The sequence below is a fragment of the Lissotriton helveticus genome, chromosome 3_2 (assembly GCF_964261635.1).
Source record: "Lissotriton helveticus chromosome 3_2, aLisHel1.1, whole genome shotgun sequence".
Lineage (NCBI taxonomy): Eukaryota > Metazoa > Chordata > Amphibia > Caudata > Salamandridae > Lissotriton > Lissotriton helveticus.
This window is the reverse complement of record NC_136062.1, coordinates 250,601,425-250,622,748: the sequence shown is the minus strand read 5'-3', so window position 1 is coordinate 250,622,748 and position 21,324 is coordinate 250,601,425. Positions and strand designations below refer to the sequence as shown.

Below are 21,324 nucleotides of genomic sequence, written 5' to 3'. Positions count from 1 at the left end.
AAGTCTTTGTAGTCACGAGATAGGTGACTTCTCCCTTGGACAATACTGCGCATGGGCATCGACTCCATCCGTAGATTGTTTTTTTCCGCCACTGGATTCGGATGAAAGTTTTCCGCTCTGGCTAGAAAAGACTTTTCAGCAATTTCGAAGCACAAAAACTTTATACAAACATCATCGACATTGAATAAACAACTTTCGACATCAGCTACATTCCGGTGCGTCGACGCGGGCCGTTGGGCCTATCGACGCCGTACGGTCTACGCCTCATGGACAGAACTCCATTCAAGAGATGCCCGGTATGTCGAGCAAAGTTCCCTCATAGCGACCATCACGAGGTCTGCAACCTCTGTCTATCGCCGGAACACGACGAGTCGGCCAGCACAGCTTGTGCATCCTTCCGATCGAAGACCATTCGGGATCGGAGGGCGCGTCGACACGAGATGAGGAGATCAGCACCAGCACCGGAGGCCATCTCTGAGGAGGAGATCGTCGAAGAAGATGTCTCCGAGGACCAGGATCCACTCGTCGCCGAGGAAGACTCGCCTGATCTCCAGATCATATTGGGGGCAGAGGACTCAGACGACTCGATTCCATCTCGACAACCTGTGAGTACCCCTGCCCAACAGACACTACCCAAACCAAAGGCAATGGTCAGCACTCCGCCCATGGGGCCCAGTCGAGACCCGCCTTCGGGTTCGGCCCCGAGGAAAACGACCTCCTCCATTGGCACCGAAGCACACACTTCCTTCGGGACCTAAGGGTTCCTCGACACCGAAGCCAAAACTCCCTTCGGTGCCCAAAGAAAGAGCTTCCGGCACCCAAACCAAAAGATGCATCGGTGCCGAAGACTGTACCGGATCCGAAAAGAGTTCCGACTCCAAAGCCTTCTGGTTCCAAAAATAAAGATGGAAAGCCAGAGTCCGACGCCGCAAGGCCAACGAGACCTGTCTCCACTCCAAAATATCCAACCTCTGTACCAAAGACTCCTACCAAGCCGAAACCACCTTCGGCACCGGAAACTTTGCCACGGGACTCAATAACGCCTCCTACAGCAAAACACACAAAACAACCCTTATCGCCACCGAAAAAATTGACGCCGAAGAAGGTTGTAGAGGTGGAAGAACTGTTTAGACCAGATCCTAAACTAAAAAAAGTCTATATCAATCCAAAGACTGGACATGTGGAGGCTATTCCTTACAAGAAGAGACCAGCAGAGACACCACTTCTACCTGTGGTTCCTGCCAAAAAGGACGGTGCAACCTCTCCAATGCACCCTTACTCTCCTTCACCTTCTTCCTCTCCTATCCCTCCTTACATTGAACCTACAGTTTTCTCCTGTTCAATCTCCTGCATCATCACACCACACTGACGAAGAGTATGATCTAGGTGGGGGGAATGACATACCAGAGCCACAAGAATACCCTTTAGATGAAGATGTCAATCCAGAATATCCTAAAGAGGATGACATATATGGCTTCCCACCACACAATGTGCCCGACATTCCTGATCCTCAGTCCTACCGAACAAAACCTTCCCCTCCAGAGGATAGTATTGGGTTTAATCATCTATTAAATAGAGCATCCCTTTACCATGGGGTTTCAATGCACTCTGATGCCATTGATGAGGAAATTTTACTGGATACATTTGAGCAGGCACAAAGGTCTACGCAAATACTACTTATGATCAAAGGAGTCAATAAACATGGCCCAGAAATATTTAAAGACCCGGTACGCTGTAGGGTATTAAATCCAAGAATAGAATAGAAAAAAAATATAGACCAGCACCATCTGATCCAGTCTATATTAAGGGACACCTGCCACTAGACTCTTTAGTAGTGTCTAATGCACGAAAAAGAGCCAACTCCCAGACTTCTGGTGACACGCCCCCGCCTGACCAGAAATCTAAAGTTATTGATGCGTCAGAGAAACGGATTGCTGCGTAAGCGACAAACATATGGGGCATAGCAAATACACAAGCCCTGCTCTCACGCTATGACAGGGCTCACTACGACCAATTAGAAAAACTGATGGAGCACCTCCCAGATCAATACAAAGATCAGGCAACAGAGCTCATACAGGAAAGCAAGTTAATATCTAATGCCTCAATTAAATGTGCACTAGATGTAGCTGACACAGCATCCAGAGCAGTCAACACTAGTGTTATACTCAGACGACATGCGTGGTTACGCATTTCAGGGTTTAAAACAGAGGTACAGACCACCATCTTGAACCAGCCCTTCAATCAAAACCAATTGTTTGGGCCGGAAGTAGACAACACACTAGAAAAGATGGAAACAGACACAGCCAAGTCTATGGGTGCATTACAATCCACACAGACTAGAAGTTCTTTTCGCCACTCCTTTTATAGAGGAGGCTCTAAGCAAACAGGTGCAGATACAATGTAATCTTTTAAAACGAACACACAGACCTCCTCTAACAGGCTACTTCAGAGGAGGATAGAGAGGCAATAATAACAAGGGAAGAGTTAGAGGTGCTAACAACAACCACTCCTCTTCCACTCCCAAACAGTGACTTCCCTCTGCCTCCCCCACAGCATTCCACTCCTGTGGGGGGCAGATTATCACAGTTCCTACCTGTCTGGAATTCCATCACAACAGGTAGGTGGGTAAGACAAATTATCCAACATGGCTACTGCCTAGAACTCACAGCAACCCCCCCAAACATACCACCCAGGCAGCGTCCAATGTCCACAGACCATATGACTCTACTTCAACAGGAAGTTCTAGCACTTCTACAAAAAGATGCTGTTCAAGTAGTTCCTTTAGAGGAACAGGGAACAGGAGTTTACTCCTTGTACTTCCTGATTCCCAAGAAGGACGGGACACTACGACCAATTCTCGACCTCAGGCCCCTCAACCATTACATACAATCAGATAATTTCCACATGATCACTCTGCAGCAAGTACTCCCACTACTACATCACAGCGATTTTCTTTCAACACTAGACCTAAAGGGCGCCTACTTTCACAATCCTATGCATCCTGCTCACAGGAAGTATCTAAGGTTTGTCATACAAGGACAGCACTATCAATTCAAAGTCCTTCCATTCGGGGTCACAACAGCACCACGAGTGTTCACAAAGTGCTTAGCAGTAGTAGCGGCACATCTCAGAAGACAACAGATACATGCCTTCCCTTATCTAGACGACTGGCTCATAAAAGCAAAATCATACAGTCAATGTGTCCAACACACAAAGCAAACAATTCAAACATTGCATGACTTAGGGTTTACCATAAACTACACCAAGTCGCACCTAGAGCTTTCGCACATTCGTCAGTATCTAGGAGCTACCATAGACACATCTACAGCTCTAGCGTATCCCAGTCCAGCCAGGATACAGAGCATTCAGACTTTAGTCTCCATATTTCAACACCATCAGTCTCTCCAAGCCAGAGTGTTCATGAGACTAATAGGCATGATGGCGTATTGCATCTTCATAGTTCCACATGCAAGACTGCAAATGCGCCCATTACAAGAATGTCTAGCACAACAGTGGAATCAGGCTCAAGGTCAGCTCTCAGACCTGGTGTTGGTAGACAGCCGTAAATATCGCTCTCTGCAAAGGTGGAATACCAAAAATTTGACAAAGGGACGGCCGTTCCTAGAACCTGTTCCACAGATAGTGCTCACGACAGACACATCCCTCACAGGATGGGGAGCCCATCTCTTACGCTATACCACACAAGGCCAATGGAACAATCAACAAAAACTGTTCCATATCAACCACCTAGAGCTGCTAGCAATTTTCCTAGCACTCAGAACATTTCAAGTGCAAGTACAAAACAAAGCTGTCTTAATCCGGACGGACAATATGACAGCCATGTTTTATATACAAAAACAGGGAGGACACACTCTCTGCAACTGTCCCAGCTCGCTCAGAACATTTGGAGATGGGCCATTCCTCAAAACATACACTTGACAGTAGAGCACCTTCCAGGACTTCACAATCAGATAGCAGATCTGTTGAGTCGACAGTCACAACCGATTCACGAATGGGAGATACATCCACAAGTTCTTCAACCATTCTTCCAAATGTGGGGGCATCCACAGATAGATCGGTTTGCCACCCAAGAGAATACAAAATGCCCAACCTTCGCCGCCAGGTTTCCACACCCACGGTTGGAGGGGAATGCAATATGGATGAACTGGTCAGGCAGATTTGCGTACACTATTTTGCCTCTCCCACTCATTCCACTAGTAGTGCGCAAACTCAGACAACAGTCTCTCAAACTAATACTAGTAGCTCCCACCTGCGCACGCCAGCCGTGGTTCACCACACTGCTGGATCTCTCACTAGTTCCACATAAAAAATTAAGGCTCACACCCTCCCTTTTAATACAGAACTATGGAGAAATAAGACACCCAGAACCAAGCCAACTGAATTTGGCGATCTGGCTCCTGAAGTCTTAGAGTTTGGTTACTTAAACCTACCGCCAGACTGTATGAACATAATTTAAGAAGCTAGAAAACCCACTACCAGAGCGTGTTATGCCGCTAGGTGGAAAAGATTTGCAATATATTACAACAATAATCACATTGATCCACTGAATGTTTCCATCCAAAATATCATTTGCTACCTTCTACACCTACAAAGGTCCAATTAAGCTTATTCTTCCATACGCCTGCATCTGGCAGCAATTGCAGCATATTTACAGAATAAAAACCATCAAATCCCCTCACGGACCCCCTCCCTGCTAACGCCGTCAAAGTCTTCACACCTCTGCTCCTTCCACTCTGGACTAAAATTATCAACAGCTCACTTCAACAAGGAACCATCCCTGACTCCCTCAAAGTAGGACAAGTCACGCCCTTACTAAAGAAACCTACAGCCGACCCCTCTGATCTAAACAATTATCGTCCCATTACCAATATTCCCACTCTCACCAAACTGTTGGAAAAATGCGCACAACTACAATTGACTAAACACATTGATCAGTTTGATCTCCTCAACCCTCATCAATCAGGCTTCCGAGCAGGACACAGTACAGAAACTGCTATGACTCACATAATTGACGACGCCCTTCAAATCCTAGATCAAAACGATACCTGCCTCCTCATCCTTCTTGATCTCTCTTCAGCATTCGACACCGTCAAACATGATAATTTACTCAAACTATTAAACACAAGAATGGGTCTATCTGGGACTGTTCTCAAATGGTTCACTTCCTTTCTACACAACAGGTCGCAGAAATTCAAGAGCAACAACTTGATGTCCTCGCGAATACCTGTTTCGCTAGGCGTCCCCCAAGGATCCTCCCTATCCCCAACTTTGTTCAACCTAGTTATGGAACCTCTCACCACCTTGCTACAAGCATCCAATGTACACTTTCACATGTACGCCGATGACACCCAACTATATCTCAAATTACAATCCCCCAAAGACATTTTGCTCCTGAACTCAACGATCAGAAGCACCCAATCCTGGCTTTCCGATAATCATCTCAAACTCAATGCTTTGAAAACAGAGTTCCTTCTGATCTCACCTCCCGCGAAGATCGCTACCACTCAAATTTGGCTTAAACACCTAACTGCACTCAATGTCCAACCCACCTTCGTGAACTCAGCAAAATCTTTAGGCATAACACTCGACACCAATCTCAACATGCATCAACATATCAGCAAGGCAACTAAGGGAGCGAACTACCAAATCAATACCCTGAGGAAACTTAAACCCTTCCTCCCAGCCAAAGACTTCCAAACTGCAGTACAAGCACTAGTCATCCCGCGAATAGAATATGGCAGCACCCTAACTACTACTGCACCCCTAAGAGCTTCTCTAAACGCTGCAGCAAGACTCATCACTGGGTCAAAAAAACACTTGCATATTTCCCCTGACCTGAAATCCCTGAATTGGCTGCCTTTTGAAGCCAGAATACATCTGAAAATCGCCTGCATGACACACAAGGCTGTACACTTGAGCTCACCCGGATACCTCAACCAGAAGCTGACAATTTCTGGCGGCTCTAGAAACACTAGAGGCACAAATAATCTTTTGCTAAAACCTCGAAGATTCAGGAAGGAAAAAACTTATAAGCGCTCCTTCTCAGGAATGGCACCCAGGATTTGGAACTCACTCCCTCCTGAAACCAGGCTCATCTCCTCCACTACACTTTTTAAGAAAGAAGTAAAGGCTATCCTCATGGCTAAATACACTTGAACTATTACTGTGGATTTGTTAAAGACTCTGCACCGACCTGTACTATCCGCTCGATCCCTGTGATTGTTTTATTACTTGTACTATTGTCTTTCTTGACTGTCTTTGCTCCCACTTATTTGTACTATTAGCATTATTGATGTACCTGTTTTACTATGCTCCCCCATGTACCTACCTCACCCCACTTATTACCTGCAACCACGCTATGCCCAATGGACTGTTATCTACTCTCCTGTTGGTATCCATGCTTTGTAAAGCGCTCTGATATCTGCAAAGATCTTGTTCGCGCTATATAAAACTTTCAAAATAAATAAATAAACACCATCTATCTCTATTCTGAGTACCTGCGATCAAAGCTTTTATGGAAGGATTAAAACGTATAATCCCACCTAGGTTACCACCTGCTCCGGTATGGAACCTAAACGTGGTCCTTACAAGACTTATGGGACCCCCTTTCGAGCCTTTACATAAGTGTGAATTGCAATTCCTAACATGGAAAACTGCTTTCCTTGTTGCCATCACCTCTCTCAGAAGAGTTAGCGAAATACAAGCATTCACAATACAAGAACCATTTTTTCAAATACATACTAACAAAGTGGTTCTTAGGCCTAATCCAAAATTCCTGCCAAAAGTTATTACTCCTTTTCACCTTAACCAATCAGTAGAGCTACCTGTGTTTTTAAAAAAACCCGAACTCTGTCGCAGAAAGGGCTTTACACACCTTAGATGTTAGAAGAGCCCTGTTATACTACACAGATAGGACTAAATACTTCAGAAAGACAAAACTATTATTTGTATCTTTCTCTCCCCCACACGAAGGCAACCCCATCTCTAAGGGGGGAATTGCCAGGTGGATTGTAAAGTGTATACAAATATGCTATCAAAAAGCTAAACGTACACTAACAGTTCCTCCTAGAGCACACTCTACTCGCAAACTAGGAGCCTCTATGGCTTTCTTAGGAAATATTCCACTAGAGGACATATGCAAGGCAGCAACATGGTCTACAATACACACCTTCACTAAACACTATTGTGTTGATGTGCAGGCCAAGCAACAAGCTGCAGTAGGCCAAGCTGTCCTTGGAACACTGTTTCAGAATACTGCAACGGATACAGGCGACCACCGCTAGGGGAGACTCTGCTGCACAATCGATACACAGTATACGATCTGCAGCTCATATGCCTCGAACGGAAAATGCTACTTACCAGTATGCATCTGTTCTTGGCATGTAGAGCTGCAGAGTCGTATACACCCTCCTGCCTCCCCGGGGCTTGTATCCGTTCCAGTTATCATCTTAATTAGATGCACACGCATGGACATCCTTTCTTTATCTTTACTTCTACTACTCCATTTCCCATCATGGCGAAAAACAATCTAAGGATGGAGTCGATGCCCATGCGCAGTATTGTCCAAGGGAGGAGTCACCTTTCTCGTGACTACAAAGACTTCTTCCTAGAAGACAACAACCTGCATTCATCTGAGCCCAACACCAGGTGGCGATCTAATGCACAGTATACGACTCTGCAGCTCTACATGCCAAGAACAGATGCATACTGGTAGGTAGCATTTTCCTTACGTTACTTTTGTGATCCAGTGCTGGACTCCTAGGTTCAGCACTGAGACCTCTATCTAAAACTGGCAAGTAATTACGTTTTTATCGTTGGCACGATTTTTAAAGAATATAAGTTTCAAAAATCAACACAAACTTTTTCAGCAAAAAGCAGGCAATGATGTCCTATGGAAGGAAATTCAAGTACGGTTATAATTACTTATCAGGGTCAGTACTGGGCTCAAAGATGCAGCATTGAGGTCTCTCCTGGTGACAGGTGAGTAAATCGGAATTCGTTGTTCGCCTGATTTTAGATGAATATTTTAAAGTTCCAAAACTCCACACTTAAAAGAATTTCCAAGTGAAACCTATCAATGTTAGCCTATGGAAGAAAAGTTAGTTATCGGCTTTTAGGAAGTGCTCGACTGGTAGAGTTAAGGTTCCGAGCATAGACTCAGGGGTCTCCCAGGGTCAGGTAGGTACAGTTGATACACCCTCAGCGGCACAGGTGCAGCCGGGTGCAGAGGTAGTTAGGCCCAATGTTATCCAATGAGAAGCAGGGGGCCTTCGGTTGGTGGCTGCTGGCCAGCAGGCCACGTGGCTGTGGGAGCTTGGCTCCGGGTTACTTGCTCAGGGCAAATGGTGAAGGAAGGATAGGGCAAAGGTTGCACTGCCAGGGGCACTTGGGCGGCTGGGTGCAGGGTGCTTTTGAGCCGTCGGGCGCTCAATGTTATTCAATGGAGATCTTGAAAAGTGAACAAAGGCTGCAGGCTTGGGGACGGTGGATCTTCTGGTGCGACCAACACTTCGAGGGGTAAGTTGGGATCTTGGAGGATAGGTAGGCACTATGGAGTTGGGCACAAGGGGCCGGCGGGCACCGGTGCAGGGGTGTCTTTTGGTGTTGGTAAATCTTACTCTCTGCTAGTCGCGGTTGGGGGGGGGGTCCCTGGTTCTGAGGCTGCAGGCGTCGCCTGGGTCGTCGAGGAGGGTCCTTGGGCACTGGATTCCAGGTCCGAATCGCTGGGAAGATGTCCTCAGGGTCTTTGTCCACTCGGGCACATTCCGGGCTCGGCGGGTGCAGAGTGTACTGGATTTGCAGTTCCTGGCTGGCACCAGGGGTATTGCTATTTGAGCAGAACCACTGCTCATGGGAGTCCCAGTCTCTAAGAGGGTCAAGGCAGGCAGGTCCTCCGGGTTTCTCGAGGTTGCTGTTCGCAGGAGATGCCGGGATTGAGCAGGAGCAGGTTCAAGGATCAACAGGCCTGTAGGGCTGGGGCCAAGTCAGTTGGTGTCGTCCTTGTTATCAGCTGCATGGCAGGTCTTCTTTTTCTTGATCTACTTTCTTGTTTCGAATTCAGGATCTGAGGAAGGAAGGTTCAGGGTGCCCCTAAATACTGAATTTAGGGGCGTTACAGGTAGGGGAAGGGCAGGGACCCCCTATCCTGCTCCTCTCCTGTGGGAGGGGGGCAGGAGCCTATCTCTGATTGGGCAGGTCTCTCCATCCTCAAGATGGCCGGAGCCCAGAGTTGTGCTTCACCTCGCCTCTCCCACCTGAGGGGTGGAGTTGGCACAGGCTGGCACACCCACTTTCCTCATTTAGGGTTTCCCGCAGTCTTCCCACCAGAGTGGGGGTCAGAACCGGTGGGGGCCAGTTGCTGAGTACAGCAAGTGGTCTGGAGTAGCACAAAGGCGGTATGCCTTTGAAGCTTCCCCCTGCCCATCCTGGGGGAGGAGACCTAGCACCTCGCCCAGGATGTGCATTGTTGTAGGCCCAGGAGAGCGGGGGGGCTCTCCACCCAGGGGTCCAGCAACATGTCTGCTGTGTGGCAGCCTAGGCAGCCTCTCAGACAAGACGTGGCTTGTAGGTTAGTTTTCAGGGGACATCTCTAAGATGCCCTCTGTAGTGCATTTTAAATTCAATCCCACACTGGCATCAGTGTGGGTTTAATGTGCTGAGAAGTTTGATATCAAACTTGTCAGTCTTCAGTGTAGCCATTATGGTGCTGTGGAGTTCGTAATGACAACCTCCCAGCACCATATACTCTTAATGGCATCACTGCACTTACAGTGCCCAGGAATGGCCCTGGGTACTGCAGGGGCACAGGGCTCAAGTACCTGTGCCTACACCACTGACATAGGGCACCCAGCTAGAGGGTTGACTGTATGCCAGGGCAGTGGGTTTGTGGGCATGGCACACAGGGTTGTGTGCCATGTCGACTCTGTTTAGTTCTGCACCGGAACACTCCGCCTGCAAAGGCAGTGTGTGTGTGTCAGGGTGCAGGGCCCCTAAGGGTGACACAGTAAGTGCTGCAGCCCTTAGGGGTCTTCTCTGGTCACAATATCCTGGGTACCATTTACCAGGGGCTACCATGTGGCCAAAGATGGCAATTGGATTTCAGCTTCAACACAGTTTTAGGGAAGGAACACAGATCCTGGTCACCTGATAGGCAGGATTCCAGGGCACACACAGTCAAAGTACATCAGCAGTTCAGCAAAGGGGGCATACATGAAAGAAAGATGGCACTTTCTCACAGTAATAAGTAATCAAACTGTATCTAATGCAGACATTTTTGCAAATGTCTCCGCTATTCCAGATCCCAGCTGATAACTCCTTTACATTACATCTTAATAAGAATAGATCTTTCCACCATAAAGCTTTAAGCAGATCCACTGCAATTATTCAGAAGAGGAGGACAACATTATGCGGCAGGTTCGGCTAAATTATGCAGCAAGAAAAGGTAAATTATACGGCACAATGCGCCACATTTTGTGGTTCGCATTACTTCATTATTTTGTCATTTTAACTCACTGTAACGCTGTCAAGGGAAATATTTCACCTCATTAGTACCAGTGTAGCACTCAAATACAGCAGTAAGCAACTACAAGATTACCAGTCAATCTTTGCAAAGGGCCTTCCCCTGCTCCGGAACACTTTGTCACGCTTTAAGTAACTTTTGTTCCGTTTGAGCTAGAATCAAGTTTTTTTTTTGTAGAAATCGGCAGATTATGTAGAAAATGCAGTAAACTGATAATGATGTGGAAAACCCTGCTGCTGCAGAAACTCATAATTCCATGGTTTCTATTTTAACTTTCTGCACTACCACCACACACTTTAATTTCAGGCAGAGGCTTCTCCAAGTCAGTATTAATCATTCAGGGGCAGTTTTTATGTGAACGCTGAGTCAATGGGGTGGCAGGTAGAAGGCTAGAAGGGTTTCATTCAGATGCAGATCCCTAATCCTCTCGATCCCTGGGGCCTCACAGTAATGGTCTAGGAGACAGGGCAAAGGAGCGAAATTCATAGATACTGTCAAAGAGAAGGCCCAGAATAGGGAAAACTGTATGCGGACTCATTTTTATGTTTACAAATGGCCAGAGACCGCTTCTTCAGAGAGCTACCCCAAAGAAGGGGACAATATAAGTGTTTTTGTTTTTTTTAAAGCTGGTACTGCTGATTATCATAAAGGAGCAGGTGCAGCAGGACTGGGGCCCAGGGATTTGGGGGGCCCACTGCATCACAATTATGACTGTCTACCTTTAAACAAAAGGGCCTCAGAACCTAATGCCCTTTCAAGCATTAGGACAGAGGTGGTGATCCATCATGGTGGAGAAGAGGTAAAAGAGGCAGAGGAGATAGCCTGCTACTCAGGACTGAAGTTATCATTAGTGCTGCATGTATAGTTGCATTGGGGTCAAATAGTGTGAGGGACTCGCAACACCCCAAGTAAGGGGAGCAGTTTGTTTGGGATATCTGTTTTTGTTTGATGCATTTGCTGTTTTATAAGTCTCCTATTTGGTGCAGTTCATAAGCTATAGAAAAAGTATTCCTGAAATCATCTCATAAGCCCCACTCCCTGCATGCAGCCATGTCCCTCGCGCTCCCCAATCCTTGCCATAAAGTTTTGGAGGGGAGCCGACCTCAAAACATTTTGCTTCGGGGGGGGGGGGGGGGGCTCAGCGTAAAAGTTTAAAGACCTCTGCCCTAGGGAATGCGCTATGGATAGACTGGTCAGAGATATTTGTTTACGCTTTTCCCCAGATACCATTACCGAATAAAGTGATCAGCAAATGCAAAATCAGCCAAATGACAATGATTCTCATCGCACCACAGTGAGCCAGACAAACTTGGTTCTCAGAAATAATGGAGATGTCGCAAGGGACAATGCCTAAACTGCTAAAAAAGAAAGATTTGCTAACAATGCAAAACGGAAAAGTACTTCACCCCGAACCAGAGAGCTTAGGCCTAGCGGCATGGCTCCTGAGGACTTCGAATTTCAAAATCTCAAAGTACCAGAAAGCACAATGGCTGTTCTACGAGAAGCTACGAAACCAACAACAACGAAATGTTATACAGCGAAGTGGAAGAGATATACACAATGGTGCCTTAAAAAACGTCTTTCAAAGATTACAAAAGAGAGTACAGTGCTAAAGTACTTGACACATTAACTAGAAAGTAAATTATGCTATACATCATTGAAAATGCACTTCGCAGCAATTATAATGTATACCAGAGGGGAAATAGGGAAAAGTTTCTTCACTTCACATGTGGTCAAAAGGTTCCTAGAAGGAGCAAAAAGAATTGCACCTCCAAAGATAGTGCCAGCACCCATGTGGAACCTGAGTATTGTTCTAGCACAAATGATGAAAGCACCATTCAAACCACTGCACAAAGCAACGCCACAAATGCTCACACTAAAGACTGCCTGTTTAGTGGCAATAACATCCTTACGTAGAGTTAGTGAACTACAGGCACTAACACTACAGGAACCTTACTTCCAAATACACAGTAACAGAATTGTCATGAGGACAGATCCTCAATTCATACCAAAAATGGTATCAAGATTCCACATCAGAGTATACAAATACCAAGTTTCTTTCAAAACCCAATGACCAAAGCAGAAAGAGCTTTGCACACACTTGACGCATAAGGGCGGTCATGTACTACATTGAAAGAACAAAGAAATACATGAAAACAAAACAATTCTTTGCATCCTTTGAAAACTGTTTTCTGGGAAGACCAGTAACCCAAAACAGCTTTGCAGGATGGATAGCGCAAGCCATACAGTTATGCCACAGGTAAGCAGGGCAGGCCTTACAAGGTGCTCCGCTGGCGAACTCAACAAGAAAGAAAGGAGCAACTATTGCTTTTCTAGCTAATACTCCAATTCAAGACATCTGCATGGCTGCAACATGGTCTTCAGTGCACACATTCACCAAAGATTACTTTGTGGACATTCAGATAAATAAAGAAGCACAAGTAGGACAAAAGGTCTTACAACATCTATTCACAAACCAAAGCTCATCTTCCACCCAGCCACCACAGGACTAGCGAACCGCTACAAAGTCTATGCACAGCATGTGAATCCAGAAAAGATTCCCACTGCAAAACAAATAGTTTCTTACCTGTCGGTGTAGTTTTGCAACTTTAAGAATTTTCTGGATTCACTAGCGTACCCACCCTCCTCTGCCGGGAAGGATGAGAATAGGAGGAGAAGAAAAGAAAGAGATAAAAAGAATCAGAAGATAGCGACCAAAGATGGCAGCTTCTGGAGGAAGCCTGTCGACGTCACAGGAGGACACTAAATGGTGGTATGTCGACGCCCGCCAACAAAAAAACAAGCATTGGCATAGCCAATAGGTCTCGCTTTTGGGACCTTATAAGTGTTTAGCCATGCAACACTTGATGTTGTTGCACCAAGGATACTGTGCTGGATAGCTAAACACTTATAAGGTCCCAAAGGCGAGACCTATTGGCTATGCCAATGCTTGTTTACATTTCTTCTGGCAACCCTGCCTGATTCACTGAGGTGTCTGCTGCTTGTATCCTTGCATAGGGGGCACTAACATAATCCTGTCTAATGTTGTCACTACTATAACTAATAATATTAGTAGCTTAGGATGATATATTTGAACATAAGTAGCTCTTATTACAGCCACGTGCCCGGCCTCTCTGTAAAAAGATTATTCCCTGAGCTGATGTTGAACCAAAGGTTGTTCCTCATGAACCGGAAGGAGATCAGCCACAGGTGAAGCTCCATGACACTGTGTGTGAAGGTGTATTCTCTGGAGACACAAGACTAGCTGACCAGAGAATACAAAAACTGGGATTTACCACAAACCTAGAAGTAGGACTAATGTTTTCATCCACTGAGGAGCACAAAATGACTTCATTGACGGCAGCAGCACAAAGAGGAGTTAAATTAAATGTTTAAACACGGCATCATCTGTTTTACCTAAATGGCTTTCTGATAAGGGGCAGCTAAATCTTGTCTTCCTCTGCGTTCAGTCACAGGAGTTAAATTTGCTGAAAGCAGGTTAGTGTAGAATCCGGTGCCAGGGGTGATTCCCTGTCCAAAATTGCCTGGCTGTTCTCCTTGGCACGAAAAGCTGTCAGGAGAAATCTCTGCTTTGAGTCTCAGCTATGCATTTTATCTGGTAGAGCTTCATATGTTCAGTAAAATGAAGAAGGGTAATATATTTGTCAAGTGTCTCATTAAAACATTGGATGTCCCAGTAAGGCATCTGCATCAACCAGTTTTGTTCCAGATAGGGAATGCATCATTAAATAAATAAATAAACTTTCCCATCTATGGCTGGGCGTCTACAAAATCAGAATGATGGTCATTTATTTGGCCTGCCCTAAATGGTTGGACTGAAAGTTGTGGAACCGTGAGACCTGATTTCTGCCCCCGCATCCTCTCTTGAACCGGCACCACACATGTCAAAGTTGGAAGCACATATTCTCAAAACGAGAGTATAGCGCTATACAGAACCTTGCTTTTAAGCACTGCATCAAAATAAACGTTCATTGTCACAAGCTCGTGCTAAGTGACGTTTTCAAGACTGTTTTAACTCCTCTCCCAATTAGCATTTTTTTTCATGCAGTTCGTCAATACAAACCTTTTTACTCACATCTCTTTGGCTTCCAATGATTGGCTGTCCCTTGCCAAACTCCCAACACGAAATACATCCTGTCTCCGGCAGGTTCTGCCTTTAAAGTTATATTACCCTTGGCCAGTTTATTAGACAATTTCCCCGCCTAATATTTTCCTGGCACAGTTCTCTAACAGCCAGGAACATATTATCCCAAATGATTTCCTTTGTTTACTCTACTTAAGTAAACTATAAATTCGTCCTTTTAGACACAAAACAGCTCAAACATACGCGGCCTCCCACGTGTCTTTTTCCAGGCGAAAATTAAAATTGGCATTTCACATTTACGCATTTGCGCCATAAATGTCACGTTTAGTTGATTTTTCCAAGCCCGCATCACCCAGTTTGAGACATGAGTATGTTTTTGAGCAAGGGAGCTAACCTCGACCTGCTTTTATCAAGAGGAGGAGCCCTCGGGCACTCTGCGCATCGAAGCACGGAGGACTGGGTGCTTTACGAATACCCACCTCAGGCACTCCCGGTTTTACAATAGTTAAGCACGGCATGCTATGGGAAAGATCCCTCTTCTCGGGTGATGCTAAGTGGTTTCAGGGAGGGAGTTATGGGGGCAGGTTGTATTTAGGGAGAAGAGGGAGATAAGAGATTGTAGTGAAAGGAGATTAACCGAAGAGACAAAGAGTGCGGACAATGCAGAGACAATGGAAGGATGGAGGGAAAAAGATGCCAGATGAGTGTCAGATAGATATGGGAGAAGTGACGGAGACAGGGGAGGAGGGGCCAATGCACAGGAGATATCATCTGGACAAGAGGCACCTGGGCAGAGTGGGAGAAACGGAAAACGATTCAAAGGGTGCAGGAGAGAGAGCGGAAGGAGAAGTAACAAGTGAGATAGAGAGAGGTGGCAATGCGGAGGGATGGGGAGAAGAGGCCGACAGAGCAGAATCCAAAGAGAAAGGGATAGAGAGAGAGAGAGAGAGAGAGGGGCCTGGGTGGGAAGAATAGAGTGACCGAACCACAGTGGTGGGAGGGAGCGTTAGAAGTGAAGTAGCAGATGAGAACAGTCTAGAAAGAGAGGTTGCAAAGAAGACACTGCGGAGAGCGGTGGACAGGGTGAGAGAGGGGCAAAAGGACAGGGGGGAGGGCAAAGCCATGGAGATATCAAGGCAGAGCACTATATGGGGAGAGTGGGAAGACATTGACAGAGAATAAGGCAGAATAAAGAGGGAGCAACGCAGGTGAAATATGCGAGACACGGATGAGAAGCACTGGAGCAGGCAAAATAAGAGGCAGGAAGAGACTAAGACTGCGAGTGATGGGTGGACATTGGTACGAGAAGAGGGAGATGAATATATAGAACTAGCAGGCAGAAGAGAGAACGCGAAGGAGGGAAACCATAATAGAGAGAGCACGGACAGAGGAGCAGCACAGAGATAGAGATGCCGAGAGCAATGAAGGAGGTGTCTAAGGGAGTGATGAAAGAGAGGGGAGACTTGGCGAGATGGACAAGCGTAGAGGAAGGAGACAAGTTGAAGACAAATGTCAGGCTCAAAAGTGGTGCGCCCGCTGCGGCGAAAATGAAAGCAGCGCGTTTGCACATATGTTTACAATTAACGCAAGACCCGGCGGAGGAGCTATGAGAGAGCAAGCGAGAGGATAGCCAGATGGCGCCTGATCGGGCGCTGAAAGCTGGCGGCTGGGCGCGTGCACGTGCTCGTAACCACAAGCTCTAAGCCAGCAAAAGCATGTGGTAGCACTTTTAAAAGCCCACTTACTAAATGTCTCGCAGAGCAGCACATGCGCTGGCTCAGGCGAGACCAAAAAAACAGCATTAAAAATGCAATAGGTCTCGCCTTTGATTAAGTTAAAGCCATTTGCTTTGCCAATGTGTATTGTATAGCAAAGCAAATGGATTTAACTTATTGAAAGGCGAGGCCTTTTGCATTTTCAATGCTTGTTTTCAAGGCTGCTCAACTCTGGCAGCTTCGGCCTCTCACTGTCCCAGCTCCAGCCTCGGTCCTCCCCGTCCAGTGTCCTTAAGTGCAATGCTGCAGCGAACTGGTTACCAGACTTTTATGCCACAGACACGTGACAGTGGAGCATTTTCAACATGTCATCATGCATCACTACTATGTAAGATACATCATGTGTTTCAGGTTACCAGGAAGAGCAAGCATCGCATGTCTTTGTGTCTTGAGAAACTTCAAATATTTAGCCACAAAAATGATCCTGTGCTGAACCTGAAAGACTTCTTTTACCAACCCAACAAAATACCCCAACAGTGAGCTCTCCTTTTCCCTCTGGTGCAGCAGAGGCCTCCCCTCTGCTCGTACCGTGGGCCTTGTGACACCATATTGCAGTGTCTGTGATATCTTCCGGTTCTATTAATAGAATTCTTTTGCTGCTAGGAAGGCAGACCCCTTTCAGGTGAATTTTAGAATGTGAGGTTTTCTCAGTCTTCGTTTAAAATTAATTATATTTTCACCATATGGCTCCTCGTCACAGCCTGCCTCACTGCGCTCCTTAGATGTATATACTGCACGATTTTACAGGCCCACATCCACATCCTGTTCCGCCTAGCTCCACCCCTCGCATTGAGTAACGTCCGGTAATCCCGTCACTCCTTTCAAGAAGCGCACATATCAATAGCAACGAAACTTGTAAAAGTTCTCACCCCAGTGAACAGAAAGGGCGCGCGTTCCAGCGTGCTGGGGCCTCTTCCATGGCAGCCCTGGCAACGCGTCCTGCCACTGCCCCGTCCCCCGTGTGCTCACAGAAGGCTGAGGCATTGAGAACAGAGGGTGGCGCAGGCACTGGCCCATCTGTCTGTGCCTTGTTCCTTTCTCCTTAAATGCACGGCATGCATGCACTTTCACTATAAAATGTGGAGTGGGTAAAGCAAATGGTCACATTCGCCCCTGCACACCCACAGCCTATTTGTCATGTAAACGTAACACAGTGTCCCGATCAAAGGAAGAAACACATTCCATCTTCCATGAAAGGACTGTCCGCATTATCTCTCTTTGTACCCTATGACTTGGTTGTCCCCTCGAATATTGTCAAAAGCAACAAAGCCTCATTAGCAAGTAAATGGTCTTTTAAAGACCTGTGAAGTACTCTAGTGCGGCTGTGTGTGCCCGTGAAGCTGTCTCAGCCTGGGCTGCGACACAATATGGGGGGGGGGGGGGCAGGAGGGGTGGATTTAAGGGGGACCATAGCCCGTTGAGCCTTATGGGAGTTGCACGCCTGGCCCTATCCATCGTTATTGTGCTCACCAATTCACCTCAGTTTGGCCCTAGTCATATATGCAAACATGTCTTAACCCTGCTCCAATGGGAACAGTCCAGCCCAAACTGTCAAGATTGATTTGCATATGTCTGGGTCCAAACTGAGGTGGCATGGTGTATAAAAAAAGTTGGAGTTGGGTGTGACCCGAGTAAATATCAGTGGCTGAGATGAAAACAAGCATTCAATTCATCACTTTTTATTAAACTTTTATTCTCAATTCTGTGGCACTTTCACTGACATCTTACACCAGGTGTCAAGGGAAAAACATTGTTTTTACAAATTGCGGTCCCAAACTATGTGCGTCTTAGAATCGGCGTACTCTAACCCCTGCGCACTACTGCACTCTATTCGCAACAAGGTCTATAGTGCCACTAACTAACCGGCATACCTGTACTGAAGGGCGCTGGTACTGAAGGCTATGAGCAGCACCAAGGGCAAGAGACTCAAGAGCACTGATATCAATTACTACACAGAGCATGATCCAAAACATACCAAACGTAAGCAGAAGGTATCCCCATCCTTGAGTTTTTTTTATTGTGAATATCGAGTCGTTCTCCTGGCAGTCACACTGACCTCTGAGGACAAACAGAATGCTTAGTCTATTCTAGCCTAAAGCTCTTGAGATAAAGCACCCTGAGGCCTGGTCTCTGGGTTTCAGGGATTGTAATGCATCAGCTGACACCCCGGACCGTGAGAGCTCTAGTGATTTCACCGAGCGGGAATGAAACCAATACACAGAATGCGGCTCAGAAGGGGAGCCCTCGACTGCCCTAACTGAACACAGCACACCAGAAGCCTTGATTACACCCCGGCGGCTGGCATCCCACATTCGCCTCCCTCTGTATTTTTAATGTGCTCCGGAATAAAATGAAAGAGTAGCTTACATAATTAAACAAGCACTCGAAAAAAGTTTAAATAAATAAACAGAGTGCTGTGACCCTAAATCGGGCGCCGCGCTCCGAAATAAAGTAAACCAGCACTGGAAAAAAAATATCAAGGCACATTACATAAGCTCGGCCGAGATGGGCACGAGCAGATGCAAATAAAAACAAGTGCAGCCAAAGACGACGGAGCTGACAATGTAAAGAAAAGAGTGCTAAATGTCTTTTAAAGGACAATGTGTAAAGCCGCCAGTAAAAGATCAGATCCCGGGGGGTAGGGCCAAAAGCAGACAGGGTGGCAACCCTCAGTGTAATGATTGCCTACGGTGCAATCATTACACTGTGTTTTGCATCATCCATAACGCAAAACGACGCGCACCAATCAAAATTGGAGGCGGAGCCACTACACGACTTCTGGAATCGTATAGATTCCAAGAAGCCCTCGTATGACGAGAGCAGGTCATGCCCTCTTTCGCCAGGCGAGACCTAAAAAGGAAATAAATCATACAATGACGGACCCAACCACTAGATGGCGGAAAAATACCCAGCACGTGAATCCAGAAAATTCTTCAAGCTGCAAAACTACACCGACGGGTAAGAAACTTTGTTATTTACAATGAATGTAAATGACACAAACATGATATGAAACGCTACATAAAATAGTAACTGACAGCGAATGCTATGTGAAGGCCTTTTTCAGTCTGAGAATAAGAAGGATCACTTGGTGACCATCTTAAACTCTGAGATGTTATGTTCCTCAGCCATATCAACTATATTTAATGCAGGGAATCCTGGAAAGACAGTGGCTTCCAGACTTCAGAGACCTCCTGCAAACATAGGTCTACAGAACTAAAAAGTAGGAGTCAGGGTGTTGCACTAGTCTAGGACAAAGGAATGTTTGTATTTATGGCAGTAATGTGCACATAGGGAAAAATAGAAATTGAGATTTTTAGATTGGAAAAAAATACAGAAAGTCCACAAAAATACAGAAATCCTAGAATGTTTATATGTGGGCATCCAGACAGAGCCCCCTAACCGTTTAGAAACCTAAATTGTTTAGCTTTAGCCAAAACATCCTAGTGTCTACTTTAGCCAGTCCAGCTCACAGAAGTCATTAGTCCAACAAAGATTCTTTGAATATCCCTTTCATTGCCTATCACCATATATTATCCCAATTCATCACAAGGAAAGTAACTGTCTCTTCACAGTGCTTGTACCTTAAACCCAAGGGTACAACTTAGTTCCATAAAGGGCTGCACATTAAAGTTAAACAGAATTTGTCATACCACTAGCCCTTGGGGAACTCCACCTGCAGCAGGTATTCTTGAAAGGCAGAAAGGAGAGATAGGGAGGCATGAGGACGACTTGAAATCAATCAGCAAGACAGGATCAAAATAACTGAAGGGCAGAACTTGCTGCCATAAGACCGTCAACCAGGATGAAATTGTTGACAGTATTGTAGGCAGCTAACGGACAGAGCAAAAGCTGCACAATGTTGACTTTGACAGTAGAAAAAATATGTGGTTCATCCAGCTTAACTATTTCCTGCCTTTTAAATTCAGACTAACGTACATCATGTGGGGCAGAAAAATATAACTGTATTTGATTAACTATGAAGTGGATTTTTTTTAACATTTTCTAATGGTTTTTCCTCTTTATGCTGTTGGTCATGCTCGGTCATATATGGTCCAAAAAGGATAGGAATAATTGGAAGAGGCTAAAAGATGTTGCAGAAGCATGAAATGTTTGCTTTCTTTTTATAAAATGCATGCTTAGTTTTTTTTATTACTTAATTACAAATACTCACTTTCTTCTCAACCGCTAGAAAACAAAAGTACTTTCACAAAGGAAAACTTATCTGGGACGCGACCACATCAGATGGGAAGTACGTGACAGAGAATTGCCATCCTCTTGAGGTATGTTCATGACATAAAAGAATGTTCTTGAGCAGATAACCTCTCTGATTGCTAGTATTCTTGCCTTTATTCACAAACGTTCTATCTTGGCTATTCCACTCTATATATAGTCTGTACTTACCAGAACATTTTCCACTATAACTTGTAGGTGAGGGTGGGTACAAATGCCTTATTAATCTCCATATTGCACTCATCAGAAAATGTCTTCAGGTGTAGATGTGAGTAGTTCAGTGCTTTTATCAAGAGTTAACACACACTGGTTAGTTTTGTCTACATTTCTAAGACAAGATATTCAAATATCCTTATGGTTAGCTTCAAGGTGTGTTTTTGTTATGTGCAGTATTTATAAAGTGCAGTACCTAACTCTTTCTTTCCCAATGTCGGACTCTTTCAATCTCTGTTCTTTGTCTTAGTGCCTCTCTCATCCTGTCCTAGTAAAAAGTATTGTGTAAGCTCCAGCAGCATGTTTTATCCACTAAAGGGTGTTTCTTTCCTTAAATAAGAAAGAACGTTTTTCTCCGTAAAAGGTAGAAAGTATGTGGTGAAACCATTTCAAATGTTTGACTCAACCTGTCAGTGAGAGTGGAGGTGTATTCATTGGCTGTTCCCATCTGACTAGGAATT

At 45.6% G+C, this 21,324-nt stretch overlaps 1 protein-coding gene across 4 annotated transcripts in view; it reads left to right on the top strand.

Annotated features, from left to right (window-relative positions):
- Positions 1 to 21,324, top strand: part of CLK3 (CDC like kinase 3) — a 497,011-nt gene that overhangs the window by 454,057 nt on the left and 21,630 nt on the right. For all 4 annotated transcript variants that reach the window (XM_078685141.1, XM_078685140.1, XM_078685139.1 and 1 more), the window contains one exon: positions 20,610 to 20,700. In XM_078685141.1, coding sequence (XP_078541267.1) covers positions 20,610 to 20,700 — 91 coding nt within the window. The remainder of the gene's footprint in view (positions 1 to 20,609; positions 20,701 to 21,324) is intronic.